At 37.1% G+C, this 27,401-nt stretch overlaps 1 protein-coding gene across 4 annotated transcripts in view; it reads right to left on the reverse strand.

Annotated features, from left to right (window-relative positions):
- Positions 1-27,401, reverse strand: part of STK39 (serine/threonine kinase 39) — an 85,860-nt gene that overhangs the window by 24,418 nt on the left and 34,041 nt on the right. For all 4 annotated transcript variants that reach the window (XM_088058816.1, XM_014249236.2, XM_088058815.1 and 1 more), the window contains exons 11-13: positions 14,520-14,642; positions 14,364-14,396; positions 12,344-12,411 (exon numbers count right to left, since the gene is read on the reverse strand). In XM_088058816.1, the coding sequence (XP_087914942.1) occupies positions 12,344-12,411; positions 14,364-14,396; positions 14,520-14,642 (224 nt within the window). The remainder of the gene's footprint in view (positions 1-12,343; positions 12,412-14,363; positions 14,397-14,519; positions 14,643-27,401) is intronic.

Genomic DNA, 27,401 nt, shown 5'->3' on the forward strand with positions numbered 1-27,401 from the left:
TCTAATACATTTTCTCCAATTATATCTTTCCACAGACCTCCCATAAGTAGAACATCTACCATGTAAAAAGGCACTAAGTAATTATGAACTCTCATAAAAATTACCAGTTTTTCACAGCTGTGTGAAAGAGGAGTTGCTCCTGATACAGACTCTTTCCTCCAGCAGGATGCACATGGGGTGTATGTTACTTTGTCTCCAAATTCCAAACTATCCCAAATAAATAGTTAAGGAGTCAAATCAGTTTATTTTAGTCAAGCTGAAAATTCACTGAAGGTTGATACGTATTCAGCAATCCAACTTTGCTGTTGAGAATTGCTACACTCTGAACTATTCTGAACTTAAGACACTGCTGCTTTCTCTATAATGGTATACAACTATTCAGGAAAGCAAAACAATGGAAGTTTGGCAAGATTAATTTGCTAGGAGCCTGTAAGTGCTTTTGCTTATTGTTCCATTACCTTCCAGACATTTATTGATTTCAATAAATTATGTATTCCATTATATAATCCACCAAATAGAAGATGCACTTGAGCTTTCCCCTAAAAGCTCCTCATGCTCTTTTCCAGCCTTTAGACACTTCTCTGGTTCTAGTAAATGCCACTGTAACTACAAATTAGTTTGCTAGTTCCCCTGGTGACAACTGTTTGGATTTGTTGATTTATTTGTAGGCAGAGTTTCCATGCAGCATTTCATTAGTTCCTTTTTCTTACTTACATCCATTTACACTCTTATCATGCAGCAGCACACAGACTTTATTTCTGCTATACAGAAATAGGATTGAAAGAAAGGCATTTAGTATCTTTGTGATTAATAATTTTATCTTCTTCATCATTTCTTAATGGTTCCTATTTTCTCAAATGCATTTGTGAAAAAGTTATTTCTATTTTAAAATGCCAACTCAGACCTTTTTACCATCTCATAGTGCTTCTAGCACTATGCCATTACAGACTAATATACCTTGATTACCATGGATAAAACCAGCCCATCCCTCATCTCTTTTTAAAAGTAGTAAATTTTAAGTATTTTTGTGCATTTTAATTCATTGAAAATTGATTCTCACTATGCACTCATCTCCAACAGGAAGAATTCCAAATGTTTTGAATAAGGATGATGCCAAAGCACACCATGCTAAGACATTTTGGCAGCCATCTTTCTGGCAAAGTAATTTCAGAATCTAAAACTTCCCACTTTGTGAAAGTATGTTCTGCAACTCTTCATTATTTTTTTATTTTCATCCGAACCACTTGATGTGCACACCAAGATTGCTAGATCTGATTTTCAACAGAATAACGCTTCCTCAAGGAAACAGAAAAAGCACAAGGGCTACCCACTTAGTCCCCCACCAACAAACTTTGGCAATCTTGTCATTAGCATATAAAAGAAAGATACTTTGTTTTGAAGGAAGTTATTTGCAAAACAATGCTAATATTGACCAAAATCAGGATTAGAGAATAAACAAATTATGCAGCTGTTCAGATTGATATGGTTCTACTGACAAAATCATAAGACATGAGAGAGATTTCAGGCATTTGCATTTAAGGACAAAGCTTTCAAATAATTACCTAATGATAGTGTAATTCCTGCTACAGTCAATTATCTCTGTTCCACATGATTGACAAAAGATGTGCATTGTTGAATTAAAATAGAAAATTGTTTGTGTAATGATACAACTGTAAATTAGAGACATCAAATGTCATTATTTCTTTAGTCCTTAAAAGCAGAATGTCTGTCGTGTAAGTGCAATTCAAGAAAATAAGATGTCTTGGAATTAAACTTTAGGACTAAATCATGCTGGCATACTTTGATGATGTGTCAAGCAGTAGATTTTATTTCATTTTTGCTACCTTTTTTACCCTCACAAATTCATCCAACATTTCTTATGCAGAGTTATCTAAAACATCAGCTTCTACTTCACACAAGCTTCAGCATCTTCCATACAGCTCTCAGAGAGTCTGTATTCCTGGATGAGATGCATCCTACCATAGCTAAGTAACTGTGTATTCTTCCTTCCCAATGTAAGAAAAAATTCTCAAACAAGGTAAGCCAAAAGAAGTGCGTGTGCATGTGTAAGAACATCCACATTTTGTCTCTCCTTTGCTTGCCTAATTTTCAGATTTCAGCTACTCAATCATCACATGTGGTTTCCAAGGACTGATGTAGGGAGCTAAGCATCCAAGAATGCAGGTACTGACAGAATGGTAACCACCACAGCTGATTCATGACTGGAAGAGACAACAGCAGAATGCAGAATACATATTCTTTTTTAGAACCAGAAATAAGCTCAGCTTTAACCAAAACTTTAGAAGCTTTATTATGAAAAACACCGTAACAATGGTGCCACGTGGCACCCTTCACCAGTCAGCTTTTCCCCTCCTCTTGCTGCTAAGAAGCCCTATTCCCACTGGGACAGAAGCTTCCTCACCATCAGGGACTAATGACACTGACCAAGTCTAAGTCAGTGTGCTTCAACAAAAAAAATACACTAAAAAGTAAAAAAAAAAAAAAAAGAAATTTAAAAATAAAAAGACAAATCACAATTATCTCACTTGTACAAAATTTCAGCCCCACAGATGTTCCTACCATCTAAAATTTGAACTGCATTGGAACTACCATGGAGGCAAAGTTAAATGGAAAAAACAAGACAGCATAGCCTAAGAAGCAAGGCTGAACAGCCTGGCATTTGCAGTACCTTGCTGCAGTTGTTGCTGTAATTAAAACCACAGAAGAGTTCAAATTACTTGCTTGTTTATACTGCAGAGAAAACAGAAGTTCACATCAAAATGAAGTGGACTAATCAGAGTGATAGGTGGGTTGTATATCCTAGAGCTGTACTCATCCAATTTTCATTACACATCTCTGGGGCAAGTGCATATAATGCAAGAAATATAACTGAGGGGGAAAAAAAGCACAGAAGAATGGGGTTTGCAGGTTCGTTTAAAACAAATTTTAATTGCATTTCTTTTCTTGCCAGAAAAAATGCTGGAGAGACAAATGTTTGGTGTCACCAAATGTCACTCAAATTTCAAAAGGTCATCTGCATTCTCTCAGTAACATGTCACCCATTTTTCTCTTCCACATGCTTAAGGCAGAAAGCCCACGATAAACACCATCCCCCATGTAGCATATGTAGCCTTGTTTTCATACTGTTAGCTTATTTCAGTGGTGTTGTATTTTTTATTAACGGCAGAATTTTAAGTATTAAATACCTGTACTCATGATCTGTAGTCATCATAATTCAAAGAAACTTTCTTATCTCAGTTTTGATTAATTAAAACTTCAACTTTTTTTACAGAACATAGGTAATATACACACAACCATGAAATACAGACTGACACTTTACTTTCAATATTATGAAGAAGATGAGGGAGTAAAATCTTGGAATAAACAAGTAAAGATATTCATTCATTCCATATTCGAGGCTTAGCCAGGTCTCAATCTTCTATGCATTTATGTTCCCTGCCTCATAATTTTCTTAAGTTTCAGCTGTGGAATTTAGCTATTAATCTAGGGCAGAGCAAGTGAAAGCCCTCTGCTACCTCAACAGAAATCACAGTTCACTTTTTTCCTGTTCCTGCCCCCACTTTCTTGATTTCTGAAGTCATTATACTATGCACACAGATGAACCAAAGCAGGAATTAAGAAATCTTTTTATTAATGTAATTTTGTGAATCAGAACTTGAAGACTCCTATGGGATCGTATAAACACAACAGAACCGAGCATTTGTAAAGAAGCATTAGCCTCCTGAGGATTCGCCACATGCTTATGCAAAGTCCTTTCTTTCTACCACTTTCATGCTCAGTTGTCATTTACTAATCAATACTCAGACTCCTCCATTACAAATTACCATACTATCAAGAACAGATCATGCCTGTTCAGCACTGTGGAGATTCTAAATGAAACAAAAAGGCATTGCTGCTAACTTTTGGTAAGAGCAAAAGAGATGTAAGAATTCTTTTCTGCCTCCAGATTGCCACCAAGAAGAATGGGTCTAAAATCTCTCTGTGTTAATAAAAAGTGGTCCCAAAATAAACAGTTATTTGAAGTTCATTAAAACCTTACCATTTACATCAGTGGTTCTAGAAAAACTCCACGAGTTTACAACTTAGCTCCCTCTATATATATTACTGAAAAAAGGAAATACGTTTAGATGATGTTTCATGATCAAGTTATAGGACTCAACTGTTTAATTCACAAAAAAATGCCACTACTATTTACTTAATCATCACATGATCTTGGGCAAAGAGCAGATCCCTCAGATGATGCAAAGACTTGCTAATCAGTACACATCAAGAGGTAAGCAACAACACTAAAAGCAAAGCACAGCCAAATGATGCTTTCAAGAGTGGAAAACAGGCAATGCCAAAATGAGACACTGTCATTTGGCTGTTAAGCTGTTGGAATGAGACAGCAGCAGTTACCAGTTAAAGATTTACTGTCTCTATGCCACTTACCATACAGAAAAGGCAAGTGTACATTAAAAAAAATCAGCCACCAAGGGAATTGTTATCAGATCAGCTACGAACACTGTCCAAGGCTCCAGGGCAGCTGACAGCTCCCCCCGCAGGAGAGGTCTTTACAACACTTCTATCCAGAGCTGATAGGTCCAAATTGCTTAAGACTCAAAAGAAACTAGAGTGCTTTGAGTCTAGTAGAAATGGATGGGATATGATAGTGAAACTTAGAAAATGTGTGACAGAAGAAACACGACAAAACTGATACATTTTAGAAGTGACATAATATATATTAAGTCCTTTCTCTCAATACACTGGTTTACAGCCTCAAGTCTACATATTGTGACAAAGAAGTGTTAGAACTAGAGACATTTTAAATATATCTACATCCAAATATGCCACTTCTCTCTTTCTGCAGTTGCTGATACCAGAAGCTAAATCAGAAGAACATTAAAAGCCCTTCAATTTTTTGACTTGCTATGTTCATTTCCAGCTAAGTCAAGCTGCAAATTCTGAAACAATATTTTTTGCCTCAGTTATCAGTGACTCATTTCACTGCACAGGCAGTGAAAAGCAGTATTCACTTGCATCATCTTTTTTCAAGTTCACACTTCCTACCTGCTCTCATACATCAGCAGTGGGAATAACTTTGGCAAAGAGCTATCAGGATTTTTGCAGCAGAGATGGCAATATTGATCATAATTTTTTTCCTCTGAAATTACTCTGAAGTAGCACAGAAGTTTTTCTTTAAGAGCAGTGGTAAAGACTCAACTTCTGAAAAGCATCAGTTTTTAACAAGTGCTTGAAATACAAGGAAGGGCATACACAATTATACTTAGAATTTATTAATGTGGTAAAATCTTAATGCTTGGTAGAAACCAGAGTGATCTAAAACAGACTTTTTTCTAGGAAGAACTTGAAGTAAGTACAGAGAATGTCAGTAATGTTATAAAACAATCACCTGGAAGTATTCAGAGAGCGTTTCAATAACAGAGAGGACAACATGCACATAATTTGATCACTTTGTTAAACATTACCACACATTGTGGTTATAGCTGCCTTTCTGGATTTGTCTATAATTTAACTTATCCACTCTGAGTGTATCTCTGAAAGATCTCTGTATGTCTTGATACCAAATATTATTGATCCGTGAACACTTTAAGAAAGTCAAACCGGTATTAGCTGCATGACTGAAGTGATACACCATCTCTCTAAAAGACAAGAAGTACCAGAGCAACTTAGCAATTAAGCACACAAAACCATGCTTTGTATGCTTCTGCATGCCTGGTGCACAAGAAGAGGAATTATTACCTGTTATTCCACTGAAAAATTCTTCAAGTACAGTGTTGAAAAATAGCCACAATGCTTGAAGCAAAATTTCAGTTTCTTAAATCAAAAAGTGTGAAAGGCCAATCATTGCCAGGAGGCTGGGGGTGTTTCAGAATAGAGCTCTAGAAAAATAATTTTATTTATCAAATCAAGATAAAAGACTTTCAAGTTCTACAGGTACATGGAGGTTTTTAATAGAACCTTGTCATTTCTCCATGCACAAAACAGGCTTTGAGGGGAAGGCACAGAGAAGCTTTTGACTTTATCCAAATCAAAGAAAGTTTTGTTGAATCCAAAACTCCCTGGAAGTGTGCACCTTTTTAATGCCACTGACTCTGAGTTTTACAGTCCTGATCACATGTCAGTATATTACTGTCAAACAGAAGGAGACTTTTAGGTAAACCAGAAAGACATCTGAACCACCAAAAAAATTACAATCTGTATCTCATCCATCTAAAAGTCATGGATCCTGACTAGCTTATCAAAGAGTGGGAAGCATGGAAAAAAGTCTAAATTTTGGTTTAAAACCTTCAAAGTTTTCATCTGTTTATCCTGCCAGACTTTCTCTTCACAGTAAACCAGTTTCACCAGCAAAGTCTGCTCCTATGTTAACTTCTTGTCACAGCTGTGTCCCAGTGCACCTCTTGTGGCCACTCTCTGGCCCCACTAGAGCATTGACAAATATGGAGCAAAACAAAATAAATAAAATTAGTTCCATTAAAATTCTGCCTTCCCCTCAAAGGTATCAGAAGTCACAAACCAACCAAAACCTGACTGCTTTACAGTGACCCAATACAGTCCCAGAACACCCCTACCAGTGGAAAGACAGAGAACCACACCACTAAGTGGGAACAGACGAAAGTATTTCAAATGGTTTCAGCCCTGCTCAATGTACTACACCACCACATTCACATGCATCTCTAGAGCAGATGGGTGAAGATAGAAGAGTGTGGTCTCTCAAGGTAAAAGAAACATTTTAAAAGTATTAGAAAAATATCTAATTAGAATTGAATTTTGAACTATCAAAATGCAAACCCTATTACACTTGACAAGTACATGCCATTAATAATACAAATAAAATGACTTTTAACACTGAGATTGATTCAAGCTTTAAATTGTTTCCTTTAACATAAAGAAGCCTTCATTGTTATTTTTCATTCCTCCTCTTTATCTTTCTTTTGCAAATAGTACCAAAAAAAAAAAAAAAGGCAGAATGGAATAAAAAAACTCTAGTGACTTTAAATTTTCAGTATCAGCAACATCCCCAGATGCAACCGCCTGCATAATTTACAACCTCAGCTGTGCAGGTTAAAAGCCTAATTCCCTTCCATCTAAATATTTAGACATGCAAATCTTCTTGATAACTTACATTTAATAAGCAGAAAAAATGTATTGATTCCTTGACTCAATAATTATAACTTTTATATTGTTTTGATAAAAAAATACCATTTCTAAATGAGTGAAGATAGAGCAATTGCATACAGGATTATCGAGGTCATAATTAAAGTAAATCTTTCAATTTTTAATTTATTTTCAATAAATTACAGAAAGGCATAAAAACATCCTTAAGTAGTGAATAAGAAATACATAATTTACCATTTTAAAGAGCAAGCTTTGAAGGAAATAATAGATGTAAAAAGAAAAAGCAAGATTAAAATCAACAGTTTAATCAAGAGTTCCTGCTTACTGATTTTAGTAATAATTTAATCATGGTTATACAGGGTATTTAAATGAAATCTCCATGCTGTGAAAATAAATTCAGTTCAGTAACCATCTCCCCACACCTCCCTGATTCCCAGGACAAACCCTTAGAGGTGGTGGCCAAATAAAGCTCAATGCTGTAACCACAAGTACATTTATTTCAAGAATCCTACAAATGGTTTTGGTTATGATGTTTGTAATTGTGTCAATTCCCAGACCATAGAGATGTTCTGTTACTTTACAGTTGTGAATCTACTCCACAGCTGGGAATGTATTTGTGGATTTTGTCATTAAATACACTTGATAACAGAAGCCACTCTAATAGCAAAAATGTTGAGAAATACCTATTCTTGGTGAAAGATATAAACCAGCCGCACTTACAAAAGAGATTGAAATGATGGAAGTTTTTGCTTAACATACCGAAAGAAACCTATAAATATATTTTAAACAGAATGAGAATTGAGAACTTTGATTTATGGTACTAAATGAATTATCAAACTCATTCTGCCCCTAGCCAGAAAAGGGCTCGCTTGTTCATAGTTCTTAGGGTTTTATTCCTATAAATGTGAGCTTCAAACTTAAGTATTAACCAACACAGGAGTAGCTCTACTAGGTACCTCCAGACAAGTACATTTTTCTTATGATTTAACATGTAATTAATTTTGTAAGGAAGAGGTCAAATAAATAGACCAACATAAAAGCAGGAAGATCAGCACTAGAGCTTGTGCTCGGACTAGTGAGTGATACTTCATTGTCTGCGTCCTGGTGCACACAGGAAATCACATTTGACTCAAGTCCTAACAACTCTGCTGCTGCAGCGCCCAACAGGCAACCACCTGCTGCCAGCTACTCCTTGGACTTGTGTCTGTCCAGATCCCCAGAAGGTATATTTCTCAGAACTCATCAAATGCCACAGCATCCAGCTACATTAGCAGAAGAAATGTTTTTCTATTATATACACACAAAAACAGTTAATGTAAATTATAGAGTGACAATTACAGGCAATTCTGCCTTAGCATTTTCTCTACACTTTATTTAAAATATGCAATAACAGAAATATCCCATTTGCCAGTAAAATATTTCCATTTCCCTTTTATTCTTCCAAAGGCTTAATTCATCTAGTGTGCAGGAACAGTATTAAATTAGGTCCTGGGACATTCCAAATTACCGTCAATAAATTATCTTCCTGTCATAAGAGCTAATTTAACCATCTTAGATTGCTTCAGATAATTTGCAATTCTTAACTATTAACCATTAACAAGTCCCCTAATTTAACATGAAATATCTGTGTTATTAATCCAAGCAGTCAAACCATCTAACAGTGACCTTCCTAAATCTGTGACTGCAGCAGCTGGGTGGTTAGATTGGAAATTTCAAATTCAGGGTGGTAATTCCTCCCCGCTTCCTTTCCCTGGTGCTGTGAACAGTCCTGTTGGAGGACTAAATCACAGACAATTGCATTTGGCCCCTCTTTGTGGAGTTCCTGCCAGGGTCCGCTGCTGAGACACGCGGTGTTCACAGCCTTACTGGAAAGGAATTGGATTACAGATCTCATTCCTTCTTACTCTCAAATACCACTTCCTCTTGAGAGTGAGGATACAGAAGCACTGGCATTTCAATGTGACAGTTGCTCAGGCTGGGTCAGAGTTACACACCGTGGTACAGATCCAGCCAGTGAGAACCAGTATTCTCAGTTCACTGTAAGATTCAAGCACAGTCTCTTAACTACACTCGAGCTTTAAAACACTAATGGCCTGTATTAAGCATTTAATACTAGAGCCTTTTAAGAGCTTTGCATGGAATCACCTAAAACAGACTGCTGATACTTTCCTTTTTGGGGCAATGTACTCCAAGACACAATACTGCAAAAGGTAGAAAATAAACTGGAAATTGCTGTATCCAGCCAATGAAGCAACCCTGACAGCAGAGATTTTTTTGACAAGTTAGTTTGCACTGGGAAAACTATGAAAACAGAAAGGTATTGACTACAAGTTAAGGACAGAAATCAGTTAGTCTGGATGGTTTTCAATTTGAGTAAGGGAGTTAAATACCACCACTTGTATAAAGAATACCATGGGATTCTATAAAGATTATTTCAGACCGTGAGTTGTGCTTCTGATCCACAACAAGGCATTTGCAGTAAACAGAGGATGGTGTTAATTTAGTACACCCTACTGAATTACAAAATGAATCTCACCCTGCTCTGACTGGGAAAAAACAACCTGACCATCCAGGTAAAGAATTTCTTAAATGCATTGATTCTTCTGCCAGAAGTCCTCCTTTGTGAAAGTAATTTTTAATTTTTATGGGTACTACTAACCTTTTTCTGGAACATACTGCTATGGAAAAAAAATTCAAGCTATCATCTAAAATGTGATGGGCAGTAATAGTGTAGCCTCATTGTAAAAGAAGAAAAAAGAATAAAGCAGAGGAGCACTTTCTTCCTGCCTACCCCCTCCCCTCATCTCTTGTTCCTTTTTAAGGCTGCCCATCTCCTTACCCTTTGCCCTGTCCCAAATCCCCAGAACTACTCTTTAAACCTTATGGTCCACACTCCCCAGCCTCATGCTAAGTTGTTCCTGCTCAAAAAGCTCTAAATGTTTGCATCAACTTCCACGATAAAGTCTCGACACTGAAGAGGGTCAATGGTGAACAGGAAGCACAACTCAAATGCTACCAAAGGTACCTTGCTGAAGACAATATCTGTAGTCAGCCAGTGGCTGCCTGAGCTTTGGTGAATGTTCCGTATGCAAAATAACTCTTGCCTTTAAATTAGCAAATATAAAAAAATTCTAAATTCTACCTCTGAATCTACACTGCTGGGCAGAGATACAGGCAGCTTGTAGCCCTCATGGTCAAATCAGCCCTTTGCAAAGTGCCAGCCAAAACAAAAGTGTGTTACTTAGTGCAGCCCACACCCCTACACTCCCCCCAAACACACACACAACACACATACACAAACAAACACAAACACACTGCTCATGTCCTAGTTCTGACCCTACTCACATGCTCAGACTTCCAGCAGAAGCAAAGCCTGTGCAAAGATTCATAAGTATATACCCACCTCCTACCACTGAGACAGTACACAGCCAGAGCTCACCTGGGACAGAGGTCTGCCCCATAGAGCATTTTTCCCTCAAAAGTAGGACAGTTAAATTAACAAAACTCTGCAAAATTATACATCAGATTTTTGGTTTATTCAAGACACTGCCAACAGTGTCCCCAGGCTCCAGAGCATCTCTGCATTTCAAGACTGTTTTTTTCTGTTTAAGAGAAACTTTCTGATTCCTAAAACAGAAGTTCTTGTTTCTTCCTCCTCTACCAATAACCACTTGTATGTTCATAAATTTAAGAAATTAACCTCCTAAATACAGACTTGCTTTTAGGGAAGGTAGGGAGAAGGAACATTTTCCAGCCACAAATTCAAGAGAATTCTTAAAAAGAACAGAAGTTCGTTGTGCAAGTAAGAGATTGGAAACTCAACTCTCCCAGGATCAGTCCTCCTTCACTTATGGCTTAAAAGCTGCAGAAAACTAAAAGCATAATCCCTGATGTTTCACTATACTTGAATGTCTAAAATGTTTGCCCTCTTAATATGCCAATACTGCAAATAACTGGGTAAGAAGCTAATAACTCTCTGGGTTTCATGATAATTTATAGATATCCAAAGCACCTCATTGGTACATCCACATAGCAGTACAAATTGGTCTGTTTGTAAATGGTTTCATCTACCTGCCAGCAGAGAGATGAAAAAGAATATTGATAGCATAACTGGGAAGTTATGTAAATTGGACAACTAAAATGATTCCAAATAATCTCTAAGTCTTTCCTATCTTCACAATAAAAATCATTAATCCTCTCTTTTGTACACAACCTTTAGCAGACACGCAATTTTTCTGCAGCTGTCACTAGAGAAGTAGTCAAAGAAAAGGGAAGAAAATAGATTTTGAAAGTTGGCACTCATTTTGTGTAATTGGTTTTTCTGATTACAAACAGCTGGAACCAGGACACTAACAATTTTTGATGTTACTGTTTTAAAGCTATTTGTTATGCACAAATCTACTATTTGTTTCTAACATATTGGTTGTAATTTTCTAATTATTTCTGATTTCTTATCTTTTTTTTTTTTTAGCATAAAATTTGTAACATTTTACTTTTCTCCATAGCAATAATTAGGAATTTACAATCTCACACACATATCCTGTCAAGACAGAGTGGATGTAAGCAAGTTTTAAAATGAGTGGTAATAAGTTTTTTGAGAAAAAAACATAAAAAAGCTAACATACACATTAAAAGCTATCAAAGTTTTGCATGAAAAAATAGTTTTATCCAAGAAATAGACTGCATAATTAAGCAATTCAAATCTTAGTTATAAACTGATTTTAATTAAAGATAATCTGACTCATTTCAACTAAGTAAAAATTTAAGTCAGACAACATATTTGTATCTATTTTCTAAAATACCCATCTCTTCTCCACAGTGGCTGATCAAACTTGCCAGTGAAAAACATTTTGAGTAGGCAACTTGAATACAGCTATGGTTTATTTCTGTCAGAGGCTGACTGCTGAAGTGTGGAAGAAACTCATTAAAAACTTCTCACTGTGATTCTGCATTATAAGGAAAAAAAAAGAAAGAAAATACTTAATGAAGGGTATGCTTAGCCTGAAGACACATTCATATTCTGCTTTTCATTGTACACTATTTCAGTAAGCAATTAAAAGACAGCAATTAGTCACAGAAACACTATTCATACTGGTCATACTGGGAGATTATAGACTTCAGCACTGATTTTATGTTAATATTATGAAAGTAACGAGGGAGATCAAGATAATACAGAAAAATAAATAGAAGGATCTCTTACCTTAATCTTAAGACAAGATTCACTGCACAAGGAACTTTACTGTATTCCTCACTAACAGCAGGCTGAGACTATTAGAGAAAAAAGCAAAAAGTCTTGTAAAGGATGCCAAAGAAAGAAAAAATTTTTAGAAAACGTCCCATGCTAACAGTTTGAAGTTAGCACAGAATATTTAACACATTCTCTAACTCAGAAACCCTTTAAACACTTTCAGTACACGTCAGCCTATAATATAGCTGATACCAGTAAAACTCCCATATTTCAATTACAGAAAAACAAGAAATAAATAAGGCCTGCATTAAAGCACTGAGTGTAGGAGCTTATAATCCACCTTGCATCAATGCAACAATTACCTATTAAATAATATGCACACAGTGAGAATTCCAAACTACTACATATTATTTTTGTGTAACAGTTTTGGTTGTTAAGGAAGTCTTACATCTCCCCATATGCAAAGAACGAGCAGCATATCAAAGCAGGTATCACAGCTCAGAAGATGTCTTCCATAGAGAAAAATCAGGAACACTGATAACTTTCACATTATCACTCCTCCCTCACACTGTGATATCCTCCCAACTCTCAACAAAAATCTGTATGAAGTCTCAAGCAAAAGTGTATCCTACACAGAGAAAGCACCAGGCTTCTCTACCCTACTATGATTTCATACCCAACTTGGCATATTGTCACCAGGCACAGAACAGCCTGTTCAAAGGTTACAAAGGGTTCAGAAGCCCTCCCAAAATAAAGACTTGCATCACAAATTTCATATGACAGTTTTTTTAACAGTTTTCCATATCAATGCTACTTTTAAATAAGTTACACAAGATCCATATTTTATTATCTGTGTATTTTCAGCAAACATTACTGAATTTTTAGATAATTATTTTTCACAAATATTAAAATGAGAGCAGGACTCTTTCTGCTTCAATTAAATTCCTTCCATTTATATAAGCTACTACTATTTCTGCATCTTCAATAGACATGTTATGCTAGTATACAGGAATGAGGTCCCAAAAACCCAAACAGTGACAAGATGCATTAGTCTTGGTTGCATGACTGCACAAGTCATCCTCTAGAGCATTTTGGGAAACAAAAAGCAAGAAGAAGACTTCAAGTAGAGGTTTTTTTCCTCTTTCATAAACTAAGCAACTTTTTTTATTGTGAGTTACCTGTATAAACTGGGTCACAAGCAGTAGAACTCTGAACATTTAAGACAGAAAGACTGTGTGGTGAAAGTCCTTTTTTTGTACCCAGCTTACATAAAGTATCTCAGATGCTGAAGAGCTGTGTAAATGAGGTCTGCAATGGAGACATGGGTCATCACAGGAGCTGACAGAACTAAATCTGGCAGCAAGCTGCTAGGCTTTTAGAAGATTTCTCTGACACCAATGAAAATCAGAGAATCTAAAATTGCAGGTAAAGTGGCAAGGGTCACCCACCCGAGGAATAGACATTTTTAAAGACCATTTAGTCTGTAAACCATAATCCTATTAAACAATTGATTATAGCAACAGTGCTTCCCACACTTAGCATAAAGGCTATGAAATTCTATATAGTATTTTATTCTTCTGAATTAATCTAATATGCTTCTGTACTGAACTATTACTTCACTGTGTATTGAAGGAAATACTTTATTTATAAGCTACATGTCATGATATAGATCCTAAGAAGAAAAAAATATTTGGAGATATGCTGGCTACTCCAATGCAGCCTTCATTACCCTTACAGACAGCAGTTAGTGTGATCTTAGTTACACAGTTTCATTAAAAACAGCCAAATTACCTATCTTCATGAATTGTCCTGGGCATAAACATAACGTGGCTTTTAAATTCCTATCCATCGTATGCTGAAGTTCACTGTTACAGGTACAATCGCATACAGCTCTGTCCTCACAAGCACTTGCCATACAAGGCTGCAGAACAATACTCCCACCTCAATTCACATTTTTAACAGCAGACATGAAAAAGAAATCCCTTCACTCAAATCCTTGGAAGAAAAGAAAAATTGATAAAGACATTTTTACCTCTGTGTTCTCCTCCTCTTTCAGTCTTCGTGACTGGAAAACAAATGTAGTGAGATATGAACTATGCAGCTTTATGCAACAAAGATCCATAAATACTAACAATTAACATAAAGTCAGAACATCTTTCAGAGTATAAATGTCACAAACAGAACATACCTTTTCCTGAGAAATAGCAGCTTTGCCTTCTTCACTCTTCTCATCCATTTCATCATCACTCCATTCCCAGTCCCCATCTTCTGTTTTATGGAGGTGACCACTGGAACCTGGCACTCGTCTGACCTACCAAAATATTGTTCACCATTACACAGACATCTTTAGTCTTTATTGGTGTTCTGGTTAAGCAGCAATTATTTGTGATTCTTATTCTATGTGCTCTCATTAATTTGCTACAGGAACCACTAACATATTCTAATAATATCTGACCTCTTTAAGCCAGTGGTGTTTCAATATCTTGCATTGTATGAGCACTGATCAACTTGGTTCTACATTCTTTTGGTTGGTGGCAGTGATGAAAACACAAAAGAGGGAAAAAACCTAAATATAAAAATCTGACTACAAAAATTACATTGATTTTCAACATAATGAAACTTAAAAGAAAGACTAAACTGGTATTAGCCCTGCTCAGAACCCCTATGGTTTGCTGCAAACCATAATGTGCAGAGAGATGCAGCATGTGAAAAATTCCAGCCGCTTCTAAATCCCATCAGGTACCACATCAGCAAGATACATGACATGAAAATAGTATAGACCTTCAAGTCTGAGACCATGAGCTTCCAAGGAAACTGATGCAGGCATTAAGACAAATTTTCCAAAGCAGATTTTCATAGCGAGCTGGACACTTACACTATTTCTGTACTGGGTTTAGGCCAAGCACAATGTGGAGCTGGCTGGCCTGACACCACAAGAGCATGAGTGATAGGAGCCTTCTTCCAAAACATTGTCCATACACAAATATCTTGATGTCTGCCTGGACTCTCTTCCACTCTTCTTCCCTTCACTTTCCAAACACCCACCTGCTCCTCTCCCTTCCGTTCTGCACATATAAAACTAAACCAGAGAAAAGGGTGAAGTTTTCAGACTTCACCACACTTCTGCATTTCCTTCAGTCCTTATGATATTCCTTCTTTACATTTCTTCTCTGAAGTACAACTGAATTAGAGTGCCCTACTCAGTTTCTCCGTATTTTGTCCTCATTTGTAACTGACAAGAGGGGAAACTTATGTAGGACACCGAGGGAATACCCTAATCCATCTCTTGATGGACAAATTCTACACAGTATTCCCATACCAAGCTCCTATTGGACCAATTTTAGCATAGCCATTTTCAAGCTTGGTAGAAGCAGCTTGTATGTGTTTGGGAGGGAGAAGCAGGCAGACATCAAAGCAAGCAGTGGCACAGCAATTCTCTACTCAGCTGCAATCAGCCCAGGCACAATCAGTGAGGCTCTTACTGTCTACATGGTCAGGGATCAGCACAGACACAAGGCAATCTAGCAGGCAATTTGCCTGCTGCTTGTGGATGTAATTTATTATTCTTCAAGGAGACTGAGGTAGGCTTTTGTTTAACAGCACAGGCATCTTCCAAATGGCCTCAAACCTAGCAGAGGACATCATCCACAACTAAAACCATGCTTTTCCAGCACAATAGGATATATTGGTTTACAGACACATTCAAACACTGCATCGTGCACTAATCAGTATCTCTTCTGCTTCCATTTTCAGTTGTTTTGAAGACTTATTCTAAACAGAATGATTTTAATGGGGCTTAATGATGCTTACATCATTTGCAGAGAGGAGTGCATTTCAAGTTTTTAAATAGACTGCCTTTTAATAAAAAAACCAAATGGCTCAAGGAAAAGAAACTTAGTACAAAGCAAAATACCATGTTAAATTAAATTATTTTCTTGAGAGGTTTCTGAAAGCAGAGAAACAAGTTTACTGGTACTCTGTTTCAATCAGACTGATTCCCAACAGCACCCATGTTCACAGGAAAGAAATTATAATTTTAGCTAAGAACAAAGTACCCAACCTATTCAACTTCCAAAAATATGAAGTTGTTGTCTAGAGCATTTTTTTAATTGGCATGTATGCTTAACACTTGCAATGCTTGGTGAACCAATTTGCACACCTTTTAGACTAACAAGCCTAGCTTTGATCACTCTGTTCTGGTTAAAGCCACAAAGAATCAGCCACATATGGAGGGCACGTACCCATCCTAGGTGAAGGAAAGAGCGCAAGTGGCACACTATGTCTGCAAATAAATTGTCTCTTTGTTCATTGTAAACATCTCACTAGTATCAAATATTGAATGGAAATATACATAATTTATATAACAAATTTCTGTTCTGGCTATCATTTCAGATACTACTAGCAGACTGATACCACAGGCAGCATGCTTGCGTTTCAGTCCAATAATAACAGCATTAAGGCAATTGAGAATATTCTATATAGTTCTCCTGATACCCTGGTACAGTCTTCCATTTTAGAGAGAGAAATAAAGCAGCAAACAAATGAAGCTATTTATATACAAGGGCACAAAGCAAATCTGGGACAGAGCATGGAACCTAAACAAACTTCTTGTGTATCTACAAAAATAAGAAGTAAGCTGGTTTACATTTTACATTGCATGCAGTAGCCATACAAATATAATTTCCCCATCAGCTTCAGTCAAAATACACATCGATAATTCCTTATGCTACAATTGTATATCTCTCAGGAAGTATTTCAGAGGAAAAGGAAAACAAATGCTCAATTCTAATTTGGATTTTACTGATGAAAAATCTAAATGATCCCTCCAAAATAGGAACTAAGCTGAATCATAACTTTAGCTAATAACAATAAAAATGAAAGTTTGGTTTTACAAGACAAATTAACACCTATTAAAAAACATATCTCACGTAAGTCAGAAGACACCAGAGAATAAAAAATTACTTTGAATGACTGGAAGCTAAACTACAGCCAACAAACAAACACAGCTCAGAGCATTGTCATGTACAACCAAAATCTGTTTCTAGGAGGTAAAGCTTAATAAGCCATTGTCAATATCACCACAGCTGTGGAAGAAAGACATTATGAACATCAGTTAAAACAGAGAATGCTTGGACAAATCAGTGAGTGAAAAAAACATGACCACCACAGAAATACTAAGCATTATATTAGTAGTAGTAGTGGTATTGTATATGTTGGTCCTGGTTAAAGGTTATTGCAGAATACAATACAGTCACAAAGATTTAAGTATAATTTAAGCTGCTGACAGAACTATTTGTCACCACCATTTTAAAGTAGGATACAAATAATTTAGCATTCCCTGTCAATAACACCATGCACTAGCTTGCCAGGAGAATGTGTGTTAACAGGGCAACTATAAATCCCACCCAATGAAGGTCAGGCCTAATCAGCCTGACGGAGAGAGAACTCCATCAGCAGAATGCAGAAGCTGCCACATTTCCCAGGGCTTAATGAAAAGAAGGCTACAATGTAGAGAAGAGAAACATAAATTGTCTTTTAGGCACTGATGTGCTCACTATATGTAGATGTTAGAGACTGAGGAAAGAAGAATCTATTATTCATTACTGGTTCTTTAGCTGCTGCAATCTCTTTACGAGTTTATTTTTGTAAAGTGACAGCGAAGGGAATGAAGGTTTTCTGAACACTCAGAATTTTCTACTTCCTTATTCACAACTGTGCAAAACAGCAAAGAACTGGGCCCACTTACAGATTAATTATTTTATTTCAGCATCTAAATTTAATAAAGAAATAAAAAAATAAAAAGCATACACTGTGGGATACCAGTGCATACACATAAAGCATTACTTCATTTCATACATGGTACAGCACATGATCTTAGACTATGTCACAAATCCCTTCTGTCAGTAAGAGCAATGTTATGCTTCCACTGTATTTCTCCTCCTTCTGCAGGAAGATGACTGAACTACTAACAGTGACTTTCCCACTCTGAAATATTTAAGGTATTCCTACTGAAACCCTGGAAACTGAATATTTGCAATGGAGTCCTGGATAGATTTAAACCAGCATTTTTAAACTTCATTCCACAGAAAGAGTATAGTGACCTGAAAGCATGGGAAGTAAGATGTAATTGTGTAAGTAAAACTGATGGCACTAATAAGCATTAGTATTGAGTATCATGGAAAGTGCCCTGCCACCCTCCATATGCAGGTAACAGAGAGCCCAAATTTAATTTGTTACTGAATTCCTGGAGAGTAGCAAATGTGTAGATTCCACACATTTAAAGCACATATGTACAAGTCCTTGTGGAACCCTGACACTGCTTCCTATTAATTTCTAACTAGAGAATAGTCAGTGCTGTTGTCTGGTTTTTGTATTTGTGTATCTCTACAGAGGGCAAGCTATGCTTTTTAAATTTTTAAACACATACCCTTCCAAAAGTACTGCAGCTGGAGAAAAATTGTCTTTTATTTTACCACTGATGCCCTTCAGCTACATATGCTAGTACATTAGTGAAGACACACCCAATCCCACATGCCCCAAAGAGCAGTAATGACAACGTAGTTATTTTAAAACCTCGCCTTTTTAATTTTCTGCATTCTGTCTTCATAAAAGCTTAAATTTGACTTTCAGGCAGAAAAAAAAGAAAGACCAGTCAACTGATGCTATATACCTTCACCTCACACTGGTACTTACAGGAGACTGGACTCCCACTGTTACACAGATGACAGAAGATCTTATAGAAAAAATATACTCTTTAAAGTATGAATGTTTACTTGGTAATTGATAAGGAGAGGGTTTTTGCATAGCCAGTTCTCCCCTCTTTTTTTTTTTTTCATCACAAGTTTCATGACCTTCACTTCTCATACACCTTCATGAGAAGCATTTATAAAACCATGCCAGTTCCATGCTAGTTATTTTATGAAAAGAACAGTGATGTACGGAAGAGAATGTTCAGTAATAGGACATTACTGAACAGTTTTGGTTTTAGCACCACACTTTTCTCTGTGTATTTTTCTCTCAAAAAAAAAATCCCTAGACCAGTTCCTTCCATACACAGCTTTAGCTTATAGAGGAAACAGATTTTATATTTTTTACCTTTCACCATCTTGCAAACCTTTCCTGAACACTTCCTAAGACAAAAAAGCAAATTTCAACCTCCACCCCTATGCATTTATTTTTATTTAAATGCAACAAAAAAATCAGCCTATCATTGTGTATTTAAGCGTTTTGCTTAAAACAGCTACAGCTTTAATCACAGTTTAGCTCATAAGGTTAATGGCATGAAATTGCTTTCTACAAAATATATTAAAACAAAAGAACACTGTTCTTTTTGCATAAGAACACCTACACTGCAATTACATTTCTGCAAAATAAAACAACCCAAACCACAAAAACCCTGAGGACCAAGGCAGCACATGAATTCCCACATATTCACATCATTCTTTGTTGAAGAGTTGAAGCACTAGGTCAGGAGAAGGCTGGTCCCCATCCAACCCAGTCTCACAGATCACATGAAGATCCTAACCCATTCACTGTTGACTATTCTTAAACTCCTCTGAATTCATTATATTGTGAAATCTTATTTTATTCTGATGGAAGCCACGAAACTTCTGCAAACCTGAACGTGTTTTATGCAATTCAAACCCTTGTTTTTAATCACCACAATTATGCAGGCTATTGTTATTAATGGGATGTACCACTACCTTAGTAAAAAAAGCACTCTGGCAACCTGCTTTGTAGAACTCAAAAGGTTTTAAGAAATCACAGTAATTTGGTGTTAGTATCCCATCCTCTTAAACCATTCTGAATGCTGCAAATATAATGAAAAAACACCATAGTCTTTGTTTTTCACCTACTTAGAAAAAGTTAGAATTTGCAGTGTTTCATACTCATACACATAAACTATCGGAATACTCCCTAGAGGAATCAATTACACTGGCAGCTTAAAGTCAAGAAATATGAGATCATTATATCTTTCTCCATGAAAGAATACTGAATAGACGACACCAATAATTCTGCATTGAACAGGACTTCTTCAGCTTTCTACTGGTTCTGGAAGAGCACCTTTTTAAGGGATAATACAGCAGAAGTCAACAAAAAACAGATCTGTTTAAAAAAAAAAAAGGCCATTTGCTTTAAATATTTATGGTACTGGTTTGTTTTTATAAGCCAAACAGTTTCATGGTTACATGATGACAAATGTGACACCCAAGGGCACAGCCATCAATCGAGAAGACTGCCACAAAATCTTACCTAGGCTCCCAATTTAGAAATGGAATACAGTGCAGCTACCAGTGAGAGGAAAACAAAGCCATTATTAACTGAAGAGGGAGGAGATGAGGGATCCCATTCCTGCACCTCCAAAGGAAATTATGAGAAAAGTACCAGCGAATCAGAGTACCAAATCCTTACCCACTCTGGGGGATTCCTTGTACAACACCCTCCCACTTTTCACTCTTCACCAATTCTTCTACTGCTGGGATAATGCTGTTTAGAGACAGCAAAATGAAGTGGCTCAAAGTAAGACACTGTTTTGTTACCAAAACACCTTGTTTACAAGTCCAGGTACTTCTGAACTTCTAATTCTGCTTTCCTTAAACATGAGGTTTTACCTAAATACTGCAACATACTTATTATCTCTGCTTTCAGCCTGAGTACAAAATTGGAATCTGATTTTGCTTTGAGAAATTGCAGTTTTACTAAAAATCCAGTCACATGGGAAATGTGCAAATTTTGGTTTTCAGACATTATTTCTCCATTTAGTAGTTCCACTATGTAAACTTCATTACTGAATGTTATTAGCTGCAAATAATTCTTTCACTTACATTTTATTCTTTCAGGCATGAATGTGTACTTGTGCTCAGAAGGATGTTTTCAATTAATTGTGCAGAGGAGATACATTGCTCCTCAAACACAAGGAATCCCAAATGGCTATCAGGCATGACCTGATGGCTAATTCACACATTCAGAGTGAGGCTCTTTTCTATCCTCTTTCTTTTCCTGCCTGCTTCCCTCCACCTTCCAATCACATTAAGGTGTCAAGGCCAAGGGTACCTAGCAAGAATCAAAGAAAGCAAATCAAAGATACAGCAAATTGGTGAAGAACTTAGTACTCTGAAAGATGATGAAGACAGATCAGAATCTTTAGAGCTTTTTCCCCTGGCTGCTCAGATGAATGCACATCATGATGGTGAATCACTACTAAGAAGACTTTCCACTAGAGGGATCCACTTTGATAATCATAATTTTCCAATTCCACCATGCTTTTCTATCATCCAAGTTGTTTACTTTCTTAAAATACCCAAAGATAAAAGAAAGAAAGAAGACAAATACAGCCTCATATAAAGCTTTCATTATTCAGTAGTAGAAAACTCATTATAAGGTGGGTTTCACTCTCAGCAATAGACACAGTAAAGAATATTTAGGAAAACAGTCTATTACTGTAGAATTCAAAGAAGAAATTACTATGACTTTCACTTACTTTCAAACTCAGAGGCTTTTCAAGGTCAAATTCTAATTTCTACCTTTTTCTATTTTCTCCAAGGTTTCCAATTGCTTATGTACATAAGAGAAATTACTCTAATATACATTCTGCATTCCACACAGATTTTAAAGAGACTTCAATTTATTCAAGGTCTCTCTCAAATATTAAGGTGATCAAATTAAAACTTGAGTGTAGTTCTCAAAAAAAGTCATAAATTAACATGAAAATAATTAACAGAGATCTGCAATTTTTATAAAATCCAATTTTCTAAAACCCCCAGTGTTTCTATTTTAGTCAGATATCAAGAAGCAGCATGCATTCATCCAGCTTACAGTGTTTAAAATCCCAGAGCTGGAGCGAGACTCCCAGCCTGTGACTGCAGGCACAGCTCAGGCAGGATGGATCCCGCTGGCTGTACAGCACTGGATGTGGCTGCCCTCTGCTGCCAGTAAATCCCACACAGCCCTGCTGGGATGTGCATCCCTGACACTCCCTTTCTCTCTGCATACTGTCTGACTTTACCTTAAGCTGCAGATGCACTGTTTGAATAACCTTCTCATGGAGCTGTTTTTCAGAGCTAAACAGAAATGAACTATTACTGTTCCAGCCCTTCTTTCTCCTCTGCCGGCCTTAATCTACTTGTTCTGGTTAAAACTTCGAAGTTTGCAGCTCCAGACATAATTTTTACTCCTTGAGACAAGAGCAATTTTCAGCTAAATTAAGTCCCCTGTAAGTATCACTGGGTAACACCATCTCAAGGATGTCCTGCTTCACCTGTATGTCCCTTGCAGCTCACCCCTGGAACTTCTAAGAATATCACCAGTATCAAGCACAAGTGCAGGGCTCAAAGGAGTGTCAAAACAAATGATGTACAATGCTTTTTGGTACTGTACTTGTAAAAGCTTTACAGGGTCTAACCAGGAAAACATACTTACTTTACACTTCCTTCAGATTCTTGAGCCTGGACTCTTTCTTTTTGTTTCCCCCTTTTTTTATTTTTTTTAAACTAACAGGGCTAAATATTTAATTTCTCCATATAAAAGCAAAAATTCTCACACACCTATTCCATCAGACACTAAGGAAATGGGAACAGGTGGGAATACCACTTCTGAGCCACCTGGCTTTTAGAGAATCCTCTTTGAAATTCATCTGCCTGCATGACTTTCCTGACAAACTTCCCAAAAATATACAAAATCTCAAGTAATACACACTTCCACATCCTCCCAAAACTCCTTGTTACCTTTATGAACAAAGACAGGCAGAAAGCCTGTCTTTTCCAGGAAAGAAACCCCATGACACGAAGGTGACCCAAGCTAGCAGCTGTTGCTGCCTGCATTGACACAATATTGACCTGCCCTACAAATTGAGAAAATTATTAGAAGCTAATTCCATTGAGACACTTTTACTTAGGGAGCCATTCCAAATCCAAGAGAAGCAATCTGGTATTGGATGTCATGCAAGTGAAATGTTTGAGGTTTAATTTCTCAGAAGGTAAACAGGTAAAACCAGCACCTTCCTGCACATTTTCAGGGACAGAAAACCAAATTTTTACAAAACAGGGCAATAAAATAGGATTATCTTCTGCTTATTTACAAGGCTTACTCCCTGATCAAAGACTATCACCAGCATCATACACACCCTGACTTCCTTTATCCTGTCTTGATTCTTTAATCACAACTCCTTCAACAGCACTTTCAAGAAAATCCTCCCGAGTTCTGCAAGTTTCAACAGCTTCAATAAATGCCAAATACTTAGAGCTACTGGTTTAATCAGAGAAGTTCTCATTACACACCAACCCTCCGTCAGTCCATGTTCAAGATATTTTGAACAAGTCAACAGGTCATGAACACATAAGCTAAGGAGCAGATCAATGCAGTTACACAAGAGACAGGGACTCCCTGCAAAGAAGAATTCTGAGGTGGAACCTGGATGACCCATGGACTGGAACACACCTTCCAATAGGCAACAGGGCTACTTTTCAACAGCTAAGATGAATCGTGTATGAGCTTCTAAACTCTGCCATAATAAGTAATCCAAGTTATTTTAAATATGCATATGGCTATTTGAAGTACAAAGGCACTCAATTAAGCCATGGTTTGTTTCAAACCTCACTTATTCTGTAACAATTAGATCCATTTGAGAAGACATAAAATCCAACCTCACAAAAAAACCACACAGATGGTAAAAGCACCCTATGAAAGTAAAGATGGACAAACTCATATACTGCATGAAGTTCCTTGCATCTAATGGCACAACTGCATGGCAAAAACACTAATCAGTCCTCTTCCTTTATATGAAATGTTAAAACAAGGCTGGTGCAACTGCATGTTTCTGCCCCTTAAAACACTTTCCAATTTTACTACCCATGAATGCAGGCACTGCTTTTTCATTATTTGAATTGCTGTCAAATTTACATGTTTGAAAAAGTGCTCTTATTAGATTTCCCTTCCAACAACTTCTTGAAAATAAAAAAATTACCTGACATGGTGTGAGTGACAATTTCTTTTTTTTTTTTTTTATTTTTTTTAGTAACATTCAACCATATAAACACAGTTCCACTATTTATTTTTTTAAATTTACAGCAGTGTTCTGGATAACCTGAACAATTAATCTTCTGCAATGGAGGGCCCTCCCTCACACAAAGCACTGCCAAACACATATTTATAGTTCATCTACTGCCTTCCAGAAGTAGTGTTCCAGTATAGCACATGTCCCTTCACTTTATATGTCAGTATTATTTAAATAAGCTTTTCTTAAACTGTAAAGAAAAGTTAATATACAATTATATTAACAATCTGAACTCAGGTTCATGTTGCTCTCTGCTTTTCAATTCAGCTGGAGTCCAGCTGCACTAACATACATCACTGGTGAGATGTATCTATCAGATGAAATCCATTACTGAAGCAAGGAAGGGCTGCACATGTATGCCTTGCTGAGGTGCAATTATGCTGTTATAGCTGTCCAAAAAATCTGGGATATAATGGTATTTTTCTCATTAAATGCAGAGGATTGGTGATGTCTTATGTAATGAAACATGACCATTACCTTAAAATAGCTGTACTGAGGAGCTAGAACTCCAACCCATCCATAAGGGCGTTTTTAGTGAAGTATAATAAAAACTAGTATCACTCACACTAATCATCTCTTCATGCTGTCACAGGTTTTTCCCACTAACGTACAATGCTCAGCTCTAAAAAAAGCTTCTATTAAGAGCACAATGCAATACCACCATTCCAAAAACAGAATTCAAGCCCAATTATTGCTCAGGTTTTTGGTTTTTTTTACTAGCAGCACTTCAGACAGCAATAAAATGAAATGCAGATACATGTTTTTCCCTGTTCACTTTGTAGAAGTGGCAGTCATGCAGAAGATTTTAAAATTTAAAAAAATAGGATTATAAAACCATAAAATTGACCAAGGGCCTTTGGGTATACAGAGTACATACAGTTATAATTAATTTTTTAGTGTGACAAGACTTGAAAACTGACTGTAGAACTCTAAAAGCTGTTTCACATTTCAAATTGCTCTATTCCAACAAAGCAATCCTAATCACAAATTAAATACCTTAGTGTTCAGTTCAAAATTAAAACTACTTCAGCACATGTTGATAAACAGTATACGTAAACACTTGGTGGGCTGCTTCATGCCAGCAGTGCACACAGCCCTCATCCAAGCAGCACAGGGCAGGCTGCTCTACCATCACACCATTAACCAGGCAGAGGCACGGTGTGTCAGGGCTCCTACATCTATACCAATGACAAAAGCATGGCTTCAGATCATGTCCCTGCTTACCCAACCACACTGAGCTTGGACCATTCCTCACAGCATTTTCTCCAGCTCTTCTTGATACCAGCAGCACTCTCACAGGTGAGCAGTCCCATTAGTGAAACCCAGCCAGTAAGGAGCTGCATGGTGTAACACCCTTTCCTGCGGATCAGTACCAATATATCCAACCAGGTCCTGCACAGGAAGAGGCAGCACATGCTCCTCCTGGCTAAGTGGTTCAGCATTATCCTTAATTACTAGGCTAGGCCAAGGAAGAAGGACATAATTTAAAATTTAGTAGAATGAAAAGCAAATGAAACAATGGAACAGGAGAACATGCACACAATCATGTAGTTTACAACTCCAATGTTAAACAGTATTTTAAACATGTGGTGAAGACGTTGCTCAATTATCAAAATAGGGTTTACAGCAGGACACATCTTTACAGCACCAAATGTTTTCCTCACACATACAAGACCTGTGTACCTGCTTCCTGGATTTCACAAACAGACCTGAACTCATGTTTAGAAAAAAAACATATGCCAAGTATAAGCTATAAAGGCAGAAACAAAACATGGGAACACTAAGTCAAGAGAGAAGAATTTAAAGTTAAAACTAAATTGAGGCTGGAGTTCTGGGCAACAAGGCAAAGCAATTATACTTGTGGTAAATGGAAGAAAAATTAGATTAGCACAGGGCAGATCTGACATCTGTACTAGCAGTGGTGCTACAGATCATTAGTCATAGGCATTTCCGCCAAGTGCCACAGAAGATAATTTAAGCAGTGATGACACCAGCTCCTTCCTATCTATTGCCCTAGTGATATTAGTTTTTCAATTACAGGGGTTACTTCTTCCAAGAGCAACCTCTTAGACATTTTACATGTTAATGTTTAAGCAACCAAACTCAACTTACACAAGCTTTTTAAACAAAACCCCAGAGTTTTATTATTAAAGTACATTTATATTTTATGGTGTCTTAAAACAGCACCTACATGCACAGTTCTAACAAGTGAATTAAACTTTAAATCCCCAATGAATTTTAATATTGTGTCCTTTTAAAATATAAATAATTGAACATTTTCAGCTAAAACCCAAATATTTTCCATTTATGATGTAATTAAAGACGTATTAATTTGTCTCCACCACTGTATAGCTTTGATTTCTTAAGATTCACACCCCTTTCAAATTAGAAAGAACTGTCAAAAATGTAATTCAGAAAATTATTTCTGTGGTTATGTCTGGGAGGCTATCCTGCGTTCCCTTCACAATTCCAAGTGCCGTGTTTTCTAAAGAAATCCAAAGTACACGTGCGTGCATGCATGAGTTCACAGGCGGTCTCTACAGCCGACCCGGGGATCCAGCTGCGAGACGGAATCAGGAGGCACTCGCTCCGTCCGGAGCCTGGCTGGGACGTGTTTAAATGGCTCCTGCGCTCCCGAGGAGCAAAACGAAAACCAGAGGCCGGGTTTTCTCCAGCAGGATCCCGGTTTATGCGGGCATTGCTGCCACCACACGGCCAAACCCTGAACTCCTCCTCCCCGCCTCGCAGGTGCGAACCTGCTCAGCGCAGCGCCCCAGCCTCAAACCCTCTCAGGAGCCCTTCCTACTCCGTCCAGCCTCTCGGAGCCCACCAGCAACGAGGTCCCAAAATTACTTCCATATGAAGAAGATTCGAAGGAATTTGAAGCACTCATATCTTGCTGAGTGCCTCTTCTAAACCTGAGCCACCAGCTGTGAGAACATTTCAGTGTTGCAGAATCAGGCCAAACCAATACTCCCAAAGACAACAGAAAATCGTACAAGTGCCTGTCAGGGTAGC

Source organism: Pseudopodoces humilis, chromosome 8, assembly GCF_049639895.1.
Source record: "Pseudopodoces humilis isolate 2021_Gansu_Grassland_sample_001 chromosome 8, ASM4963989v1, whole genome shotgun sequence".
Classification (NCBI taxonomy): domain Eukaryota; kingdom Metazoa; phylum Chordata; class Aves; order Passeriformes; family Paridae; genus Pseudopodoces; species Pseudopodoces humilis.